At 35.3% G+C, this 11,396-nt stretch overlaps 2 protein-coding genes across 2 annotated transcripts; both read right to left on the reverse strand.

Moving 5' to 3' along the window:
- Positions 1 to 1,431: 1,431 nt before the first annotated feature.
- Positions 1,432 to 2,851, reverse strand: LOC124887623. The gene is made up of 2 exons (XM_047397214.1): positions 2,669 to 2,851; positions 1,432 to 2,579 (listed from the first exon to the last, which is right to left on the reverse strand). The coding sequence occupies exons 1-2, from the start codon at positions 2,849 to 2,851 to the stop codon at positions 2,187 to 2,189; spliced, it is 576 nt and encodes a 191-aa protein (XP_047253170.1). The 3' UTR covers positions 1,432 to 2,186.
- Positions 1,432 to 5,471, reverse strand: LOC107843570 (pentatricopeptide repeat-containing protein At2g32630). The gene is made up of 2 exons (XM_016687882.2): positions 3,821 to 5,471; positions 1,432 to 2,963 (listed from the first exon to the last, which is right to left on the reverse strand). Exons 1-2 carry the CDS (start codon positions 5,261 to 5,263, stop codon positions 2,931 to 2,933), a joined length of 1,476 nt encoding a protein of 491 aa, XP_016543368.1. The 5' UTR covers positions 5,264 to 5,471; the 3' UTR covers positions 1,432 to 2,930.
- Positions 5,472 to 11,396: the final 5,925 nt, after the last annotated feature.

Consider the following 11,396-nt stretch of genomic DNA (forward strand, 5'->3'; position numbering starts at 1 on the left):
TTGAAGGACTAGCACAGTCCTTCAACTGCAACAACATATATGAAGATTCGATAAAGTCATCATCTTTAACAGTAAATTGGGTCAAAATTAACCCCCTTTACCAGCCAATTTAAGTTTACCTTTACCACCCATTTTCTTTTTCATGTCCATACAATGCAAGAATCACCAAAAAATACAGATTTATGAAGCAAAGAGAAGAAAATTTATGAAACAAAGAGAAGAAAAATTGGAAAAGTTTAGTAACTAGCCGTTGAAAGGGGTCTTTAATGTGTAAGAGATAAGTTTTGGGCCGTTTAATGTGTAAGGAACAGTTTTGGACCAAATGACTATTTAGGGGTATTAAATTGGGCCGACTGGCTACTCATGTCCAACCTTTAAAAGGGCCGGTCATTTCTTTTCAAAATGGTTAGCCCATGTTCTTTTCCCTAAAAAATACTGACTAATATGCAAGAACAAAAAAATTAACTCTAAATTATTTTAATCTTTTATTAAAATTTGATTTTAGGCCACTAATTTTATTGAAATGTTAACAACGAGTCTAAGCTTTTCAGGGTTGAAAGCATTACAAAGATTCTATCTTCTTTACAATGTAATGAATTATCTGTTACCTTATTTTTATGTCGTCTTATTTGTCGAACCTGAATCTGCACTGACGGCATTTCAAAAAGCTTTTTAGTAGGTTGTGACATGGACTGATTTCTGAACCATAAAAGGAAGAGTGTGCACGCAAACTAATTAGCAAGATTACAGAGATATAGAGTAATCTGCTGCACTACAAGAATAAAAAAGAGAACAAATATTTTATTCACCAAGCACAGTCTACACGTTTGAAAAGTGAAATTTTCATTCTAGGTCAACCAAAACATTTTATCATGTTTAAATCTCAAAGCCACCAAGAAGTGGTTGAGAACAAACAATTACTTTTTACTCTACAACATTAAGAGCGAAAAATAAATAATTAGGAAGTAATATTACCATACATCCTGAAGAATGCAGGAGAGCTTCACAGTACTCCACAAATGATAAGAGCACATGCCGCTAAAATGTCTGAGTAACAAAAAATGTCCTTGAAGGTACTGTAGATACTGCATGCATTAGAGGACGTAATACATTCAGAATTCAATGCGTCACATCTGTAACGTACTAGAAGGGTGTAAAAGACTGCGATACTTTGTTTTATTTTTGGCGTGTGACTTTGATTTCTAAGACTATGATTCAGATGATGTTTTTGATATTTTGATTTGGTCTGTAATAATTTATATTTGGTATTTGGGTTGTTTTGATTATGGTGCGTGATTTTTCATTTTTGACCTATCAGAGTCGTAAACATTCATGGTCACTCGGTTTATCTGATAGAACATTTTGAGAGGAGATATAGATTTAGATTTGCTCACTGTAATCAAACAATATGAAAAGTATAAACATAGTATATAGTTATCTGGTGCTTCAATATTTGACAGATGAAACAGAGTGCTAAACTTTACAGTAACCCCTAGTTTATGCATTCGTGTAATCAATCCGTGGAGTTATGTATCAATAGATAGAGGGATCATCCTAGTGCAATGTAGCCTACATAATCTAGTACGTAAGCTATATCCTGATTTGTCAAGTACTTCAAATATCGAACGAACTTTTCGATAATAGAGAGGTTTGGGACAGGTTTCAGCTTCACAAGTTTTCCACAAAGAGAGATCCAAGGTAATGTCGAACAACTTTTAGATAAGCTTGAGCAATTGCACTCTGAATATTCTAATGTCATCTGAATACTTGCAGATGTCATGGGCTATATATCTCCTGTCTTCTGAATATTATCTTGTTTCATTCTTTGATGTATCACCTCAATAATGAGATTCAGCTTGTAGTTGGATTGCCGGTTGTTCACAATCATCTGAAATAGGACTAAAGAGAGTATCTATAGTGAAGTTCTTCAGATTTTACAAAAGGCAAAGGCTTAGTCCATAACTGGCAGTGCTAGCTTCTGCTTGTGTGCTGCTGCAGCAACTTGACAGTGAGGAGAAAGCCAAGATGAGATTGCCTTTATCATCCCTCAAAAATCCCCCCATACCAGATTTTCCACTAGCTGGGTAGCAGCTTCCGTCATTATTAATTTTAAGGACACCATTTTCATAGAAATTCCAGCATACAATACAAAGGTTTGGAACAGGTTTCAGCTTCACAAGTTTTTCTTAAAGAGTGATCCACGGTAATGTCAAACCAACTTCTGCATAAGCTTTAGTAATTGTATTCTGAATGTTCCAGCCAATGTGTTGGATAATCATATATCTGTTGAAATTCATTTTGCCTCCATGATTACACTCGCACCTTTGTTTCCAAATCTCCCAATAGATAAGACCTGGCATAGTTTGAAGAACTAGCTTGTGGATGGAATTATTTGAGTTTTGATTGCACCGGTTGTAAATTGTGTGCCTGATGGTGTGTCTGAATTCTGATTCCCAGTGGCCCTCTAAAGTGATTCCATACATATTGCGCTGAATCTCCATGAAGAAAAACATGTCGCATTGATTTTCTTTTAGAAGTTTGCCGTGCAGACGCATAGAGTATCCTTCAGAATATGAAATCTGCTTATGACTTCGTCAAAGGGAAGTTTGCCGTGCCACAATTTCCAAACAAAAAATGAGATCGTAAAAGGAATGTTGGAGTTCCATACCTGAGCAATATTGTGGTCTGTTGGTTTCCTTTCTCTAATCAGTTTCCAAGTTGATTTGTTGGAATATTTCCCATCTTGTTTGAGGTCCCAGAAGACCTTGTATCGAGTGCCATGCTTACCAACTCCAATGGTCTTGATATGCTGAACTTGTGCTATCTGATGGGATGTTCTGCATCTTTGCATTGTCCCATGTTCTATTGGTAATGAAATGTCTTACTAGTCTTTGTACTCTTCTTTGTTTCAGGGGTAATCATTAGCTAGGTCACCTTTGCCGCTCCAGTTGTTCCACCAAAAACTACAATTCCAGAAGGGTAGTAATCAAAAAAGAAGATTGTGGAGATAGCATAAACCAATTATTAGTGTTGTCACAGACTCAGTTAAAGATTACTTAAGTCATGAAGATGCGTGCAAAACAGGTTAAGTGCTTCACCCTCACTTAGTTGGCGCTTTAGTGCAGCCACAAATGTACTAAATGATACACCTTATCACCAATGGGCTTTTATCCTAAGGAGGCAACACTAAACAATAACTTAAATGTAAATTTCCAAATTCTTTTATCCTTATTATAAATGTAATTTGTACTCATAATTATCATTCTTAAATTGCATCGTCTTATTTTACTTTATCCTTCATTTGCACCCTTTCCACTAAAGTTCGTACTTTAAGTGTCCTTTGCGATTAAAGGCTAAAGACCAACAACGCTTAAGCTTTTTGCACTTTTTACCTTTGATAACAGTCCTGAGTATACCCGAAATACTAACCATACAAAAGTTTCTCTTCTATATATTCAAGTTGCAACAAGCAATGTCCCTTAACCTTTATATTTTCAAAATGCAACTGATATCAAGTTACAACTTACAAGTATGGGGTCTACACCTATAATACACTGCACACGTAGAATTTTCTTTTCAACAAGCACAAGATATGGTCCTTAATTTAAATCCTTTTGACATGCACAAATACATATTAGAATTCAAATTCTAGACATGGAAGAAGCATTATACAGCAATAAAATATACACAAGCACATGTACAATACTTAATGGTTCAACTCAGTCAATACCAGTTTAATAAAAAAACAATCTGCTATATATACCTCCGACTAGCTAAATAAAGTTCATGATGTACAAGTTCATAGAGAAGAGTTTCTCACACTAAGTGCAGAGTATGCAGCAGCATCGGGTATTACGCCTGCCTCTATCATCTGATTGTATAATCTGAGGGCTTCATCTAATCTGCCTTCTTGTGATAAGCCAGAAATCACCGCTGTGTAAGTCACAACATTCGGAACTAAACCCTTTGTAGACATCACGTTAAAAAGCTTGAGAGCATTATCTACCTTTCCTAATTTGCATTCCCCGTGTACAAGAGAGGTGTATGTATAGACGTTAGGTTTCAAGTCCTTAGATTCCATGATCATTATAAGCTTATAAGCTTCATTCATCATACCTTTCTTGCAATAACTATCTATCAACACAGTGTATGTATTGGTGTTAGGCTTAACACCGTTACTTTCCATCTCAATAAGTGTCCTTTTAGCTTTAACAAAATCTCCTTGCTTGCAATAACCATCTATCAACACAGTGTATGTTTTCGTGTTAGGCTTAACTCCTTTAGTTTCCATCTCTCTAAGCGCCCTTTTCGCGTCAATAAAATTTCCATGCTTGAAATAACCATCTATAAGGGCATTGTACGTTCCTGTGTTAGGCTTAATTCCTTTACTTTCCATCTCACTAAATATCACCTTTGCTTCAACAAAATCCCCCTGCTTGCAATAAATATCGATCAAAGTCGTATAAGCCAATGCATTCGGAACTACACCTCGATCCAGCATCAACAACAACAACCTCTTCGCCTTATCATGCTTATCTAACTTACGTAAACCTGTAGCAATAATATTATAAACATTTGCATCAGGCTCATATCCTTCTCTCTCCATAACTCTCTGCACCCTTAACGCTTCCTCCACATTACCCAGCTTACAATAACCATCCATCATCGCGTTAAACACACATCGATTAACCCAAACCCCCTTACTTCGCATCTCATTAAACCGAACTTCCGCTGCTTCCATCAGTCCACTCTTACACAACCCATTAATCAAAGCACCATATATATACCCATCAGGAACAAGTCCTCTCTCAGACATTTCATCGAACACCTTACATGCCTTAACTAAATCACCCATTTTACAATATCCACTGACCATACACGTATATAAATAAACATCTGGCTTAATTCCCTTCTCTTCAATTTCCATAAATAAACTTTTCATCTCCTCAATTTCACCAAAAGTCGAATACCATTTAATCAGTTGAGTATAACTTTTAACGTCGAAACCCCATCCTTCTTTCTCCATTGTCCTCAAAATCTCCTTCACAATAACAAAATCTGGTTTTTTATTTATGTATATATTTAATATTTTCTTATAAGTCAAATCGTTTGGCTTAGAGATATTTTCATCCATGAATTTTTTTGCTTTACAAAATTCACCCAGTTTACATAGTCCATCAATTACTAATGTCATTGAATAAACTGTAAATTTCACTTTATACTCAACTATGCATCTTCGTAGAAAATTCGAACAAGTAATCATAACGTTTTTGCCCTTTCATGGCAAATAAGTATACCATACGATACAGGCCTTTTTTTTATATATAATAAAGAACTTACAAAGCTACATTAAAGCTTAAATGTAAGTTGCCGGAGAAAAGAGGCGACGGGCATTTCCCGGCGACGATGAGAGATTTCCGGCGAGGGAAAAAGGTGTAATTTGGAATTTTTCAGGAGGACGAGAGGGGAAATACGGGGGAAATGAATTTTAACTCCTTGTATGGTTTTAGGAAAGTCGAAATTGACCCCGTATACTTTTTTAAAGCTTCGAATAAGTCCTCATATTTGACAGTTATGCTGCAAAAGAAAGTTTTGCGAAATCCGCAAGTGTTATTGTTTGGGGTTTGGGCACGTACTGAGTAAGCTCGCTCAAGTGTAATAGCTTACAAATTATATATGAGATATAAATTGCACTAAATAAGTTTGTTGCAATGAGTTTTCAGTAGTCTAGGCGCCCAATGCAATGAGTATTGATTGAGAAGGTTGTTGGTAAGAGGATTGTTCGGTGCAACAACCTTTGTCTGAGTAGATGACTAGTGAGAGGAATCGATCCTAGGTCTCTCGTCTGGGAATCACTCATCCAAGTAACTCAATTAATCCTTACGGAATTTTATTCTAAATTCACTTTAGACGATTATTTGTGTAATTATCCCTCTTCATCAACTCAATTTCAAACTGCTTTCGCTTTAGTCAATCATCATTTGTGTAATTATCTCTCTTTGTCAACTCAATTTCAAACTCCTTATACATGCAGTTGAAAATAAACACAACAAAGACCAGTATATTTTTACGAAGTGAGATTTAGAGAGGGTAATTAGCGTATGCAATTCATACTACTATCTCAAATGTGAGATAGAGAGACTGTTTTCGATTAACTTCCGAATCAAGATAAAAATAAAAGAAATAATAACATAACACGAAACAATAGGTATTAACATGCCAGATAATAGCATAAACAAGACTAACACCAAGTAATACAACAAACTATATCATACTACAAAATAAGACTAGTACTATAATTACCAACATGGATAGTATAACAAACTTCTCCTACCTAGTACTAAGGACACATGTACTATTCTTCTACCCTAATTCTAATCCTTCATATTTTTCTATCTAGGATCATATCCTCGATAAGTTGAAGTTGCTTCATGTCATATCTAATCATCTTCCTCCAATATTTCTTCGGTCTATCTCTACCTAGCCTCATCCTTAGTCAACTTCTCACACCTCAGCATTCACATGGTTGAACTATCTCAATCTCTCTTTCGCATTTTGACTTCCATCAAAGCTACTTCCACATTATCTCAAATAATTACCTTATTTCTAATCCTAACTTTCCCAGTAGATCCACACGCATTCATCGTAGCATTCTCATCTCCGCCACCATCTTCTTTTGGATGTGAGAGGTCTTAACTGGTCAACTCTCTGCTCCAGACAACATAAGTGATCTAATCACCATTCTGTAAAATTTGTCTTTGAGTTTAAGAGACACCTTCTTGTCACACAAGATTTCGAAAGCGAACCTCCATTTCTTCGACTCTGCCCTAATACGGTGGGTGATATTCTCGCCAATCTCTCCATTCCCTTGGATCATAGACCCAAGATACTTGAAACTATCTCAATTTTGAATAGCCTAATTATCAAACTGTACAACTACATTAGCTTCATGTGTCACCTCACTGAACTTGTACCCCAAATATTCCGTCCTGAACCTACTCAATCAAATGTAATATATATATATATATATATATGTTATTTTGCCGTCCAATCTTTTAATTAATTAATTTGTAGGCACATTGTCCCTCTGGTCCTTCTGTCTCCAATTTCACTTGTTTTAGTTTTCTGTTATCATTAAACAAGAGTGTGGCACAACCACAAAAAAATTGTTGTTATATTCCTTTGTCAGACGGAATTTGGTTAGTGATGGTCTAGTACATAATGTGGTACAGTTAACTACACAAACCTCCCTTTGAGATTTAGATGTGTAATATATACAGTTTTTCTTGTGATTTGTTATATCACACATATCTTCCTTCTTCAATTATTTTATGCAGCAAAATTATATTAGCAAAACTATAGTTTTCATATTTATTCAAGGAAAAAGGTTCAAATTTGCTTTGGATTTTTCTATCTAACTTTGTTAATAATTATTACAAGTTTGCCTCATCTTTGGCCTTGGCCTTATGATTTTCAGAAGAAATGACCCTGAATCACTAACAAATCCACATTGTTTTTAAGCCTAAGTTTGCCCTTTGGTTTACGAATTGTCTAACTTAGCCCTCTGACGAACTGAAATACATTAAGAATTTAAGTTACATTCGTGCTTTAATTTTAATTACACCAACATCGATTATTCTACTGTACCATCAACATCTGAAATAAATTATGAGATCATATAATAAAGTGATTTACTGAACAAGAAATAACTACAATGCTTTCAACTTCTTCAGTACATTCTGGAATGGTAGGCTCAAAAAGGCAAATTGTTAAACTATTTTAAATAATTTGTGGGGCATATCATATTCGTGTGCTTTTACAAATTAAACTTAGAGAAAAGAACCCCCTAATCTTGTCCGAGTTTTGCAAAATGACACGTAAATTTTAACTTCGACTTATTACCCCACGATTCTTCTTTATTCCGCTACAAATACACTATTTTGACCCTCTGTGTGTATACACGCGCCACAGACACGTGAAAGGGCTCAAATTTGACATTTTTGACCAATTAAAAGTTGTTATGTGTAAATAATTAATATATAATTTATATTTATTTTTTTTAAAATCAATATTTATTTATTTTTAAAAATGATTTCATACCCCCCACCCGGCAACCCCTCATCCACCATTGTCTTCCTTCCCAACTTCTTCTTCATCACCACAACTCAACAACAATATCAATTTCAACAACAACAACAACATCAATTAAAGCAACAACAACATCATCATCACCATAATTTTAAAAAGAAAAGCTAATGTACAATCCCCATTTTAATGGAGCTTTAAGCTCCATTTTAATGGAAGAAACTGAACGGGGATGGGGGAGGGAGATGTTGGACAGAGTGGGGGTGGGGTGGTGTCATAAATAAAATAAAAATGGAGCTTAAAGCTTCATTAAAATGGAGATTGCACAATAGCTTTAAGCTCCATTTTAATGGAGGGAACTAAACGGGGAGGGGGGAGATGTTGGACGGGGTGGGGTGGGGTGGGGTCATAAATAAAATAAAAATGGAGCTTAAAGCTCCATTAAAATGGAGATTGTACAGCAGCTTTAAGCTTCATTTTAATGGAGGGAACTGGACGTGCGGGGGGAGGAGAGTTGTTGGATGGGGTGGGGTGGGGGAAATGGTGTGTGCATTCACTCTCTTTGTTGTGACTGAGATACAACGAAAAATGGTGTATTTGCAGCGGAATAAAGAAGAATCGTGGGGTAATAGGTTGAAGTTAAAGTTTAGGTGTCTTTTTACAAAACTTGGACAAGATCAGGGGGGTATTTATGTATTTTCTCTTACACTTATGAAATTTTGTTAAGAATATCGTGGTTAGCTAAGTCGATCCTATCGCACAAGGCTTGTCTAGTGCGGTTTATCTTTCCTGAATGATTTGCACGCTATTACAAAGTGAGAGTTTTACCCAGTATGCATAAAGTGCTCACCGAGAGAGAAAAATTATGACAGAGCTTGTAGCAACTACGGGTTATCTGAATTTCAAAAATAAATATCGTGATCGGCTAATGAGAATATGTTTTTAGCCACTTGATAAGTCAAACTTCGTGGAAAATTCAATGCATTTCTTATTATGATATCCTCCCATAAAAGCAAGAGAAAATTAAAGGAAAGGTGTCTTTTAAATCTTGAATGAAGGATTGGTGACATTGACCAACTTAAAGGATCAAACATAATTAGAAAACTTGATTAAGTTAATTGTGGACTTGATTAATATTTTCAAAACTTTCTAATCTTTTCAAAAATACAAATCAACTCACGCCCCTCTCCTCCAAATCAACTGTCTCTCTTCGCTCTCTCTCGACAGTCTCTCTCAACCAACAGTTCTGCAAAATTTCTCCCTTCAAGCTCCGACGATAAATAATTGGGCGAGTTTCTTTTCGACTTTCAACCGTCAATCGAAGTGAAGAAACAGAGGAACTTGAGCCAACTTCTACGGTGATAACAACTTCGAGTTCTTCGTCGTCCCATTTCTTCTGTCATAGGTAAAAAATCATGACTTGAGTTAACTTTTTTTCTAGTATTGGTTAACAATTTCAATATTTCTTGCTTAAATTTAAAATGTGGACTGAATAAAACCCTAATTTTTGGCATTTCTTATTTACTCTTTTTGGTGTGAAATATAATTTTTATTGTTATTATAGTTCTTTTTGTCGAACTGTTGATTCGATTTGTTGGTGATTTTTGGTCACTGTTGATGTTCTTAGTGTATGTGTGTGTTGTGTTGGTGATGCTAGGTTGATTTGTTGTTTTTCTTGGTAAAAATGATGTCGCAATAGATAAAACATCTGGCGCAATAGATTAATCATCTGATACAATAGATTAACCATCTGATCCAATAAATTAACCATCTAATCCAACAGATTAACCATTTGATCCAATAGATAAACTATCTGTTCCAGCAAATGAAACATCTGATGAAATAGATTAAACATCTAATACAATAAATGAACAGAACAGATCATTCATCTGTTGTGACAAATGACTCTTCTGTTTTGAAGAAATCTAAACAATATTAATCCAACAGATAACTCATTTGACAACAGATGAGTGATCTATTTCAATAAATGTGTGGGCTATTTTTATTGTTTCTAACGGATTACTCATTCGCTGCAACAGATTGTAACAGATAACCTACCTGGTGCAACAGACGAGAGATGTATCTTTAATATTTCCAGCGGATTACTCATTCGTTACAACAGGTTGGTTATATGTTGCAACAAATATGTAATAGATGAGTGATCTATTTTTATTGTTTCCAATGGATTATCCATCTGCTGTAACAAGTTGGTTATATGCTGCAATAAATAACCTACCTGGTGCAACAGATGAGTGATTTATTTTGTTATTTCCAATGGATTACCCATCCATTACAACAACTTGGTTATATGTTGCAACAGATATCCTACCAAGTGCAACAGATGAGTGATCTGTTATAATTATTTCTAATGAATTACTCATTCGTTGCAATAAGTTGGTTATATATTGCAACAGATAACCTTCCTGGTGCAACAGATGAGTGATCTATTTTTATTGTTTCCAATGGTTTACTCATTCATTGCAACAGGTTGGTTATATGTTGCAATAGATAACATACCAGGTGCAACAGATGTGTGGTCTATTGGAACTGTTATTTTACCATTGTGCATATTAGATTTACTGTTATCCTTTTTTCATGACGCATTAATCAATTATAATCTATTTTATGTTCCTGTTAATTTAAGATAGTCTGACTCCCAAAATAAAAAGAACTGAATCAAGTCCAAGTAAAGGAACAAGTGAAGCAGCTAGGCTACATCCTCCACTCTATGAGCTTGCTTTACAAGCGTTATCTCAATTAGGAGCAGAAGATAATAAACACGGGGAGGAGGAATGTTTGAAAAGAGATGATCCAAATACTAATAGTCTTTCCACCGAAGAGTTGATCAAAACCTTCAACATTGATCATTATCTTGTGAGAATATAGTGCGATGGTGCCACAGATTTAATGGATGATTTTGTGGTTAAGTCGGTCATGAGAAAATCATTTGACGCCTTCAGAAAAATACTTTGAGAACAAAAATTAGATTCTTATTTCAGGGAAAGCTGCTTAGGGCAATATCTTGATTTGCCGGAGGACAACCATGCTCGTTTCCAAATGAAAATGGTATATAATTTTCTCAAGCGTAGGTTTATGTATGAAAACAAAGATAAGATGACAGAGGTGTGGATAAATTACTGTGGCATGCCTGTTTGTTTTGGTTGAAAGGAGTTTACCATAGTTACTGGCCTAAAATGTTATCCTCCTTCTCCTTCTCAAGTTATACCCACTCTAACCCAAAAAATCACCCCGCACACCCAAAAAAGCAAAAGAAAGTCAAGTGATCATGATTACCTGGTGTCCATTGTTGG

Source organism: Capsicum annuum, chromosome 10 (genome assembly GCF_002878395.1).
Source record: "Capsicum annuum cultivar UCD-10X-F1 chromosome 10, UCD10Xv1.1, whole genome shotgun sequence".
In the NCBI taxonomy this organism is placed as follows: domain Eukaryota; kingdom Viridiplantae; phylum Streptophyta; class Magnoliopsida; order Solanales; family Solanaceae; genus Capsicum; species Capsicum annuum.

Bases quoted from the DNA above. Each gene is read 5' to 3' on its own strand.
- LOC124887623 (XM_047397214.1), bottom strand. From the start codon at position 2,851: ATGCAAAGATGCAGAACATCCCATCAGATAGCACAAGTTCAGCATATC. The intron at 2,580-2,668 runs GTATGGAACTCC...AGTCATAAGCAG, and splicing joins CAGACCACAATATTGCTCAG to ATTTCATATTCTGAAGGATA.
- LOC107843570 (XM_016687882.2), bottom strand. From the start codon at position 5,263: ATGATTACTTGTTCGAATTTTCTACGAAGATGCATAGTTGAGTATAAA. The intron at 2,964-3,820 runs GTGAGAAACTCT...CTGGAATTGTAG, and splicing joins CTGCATACTCTGCACTTAGT to TTTTTGGTGGAACAACTGGA.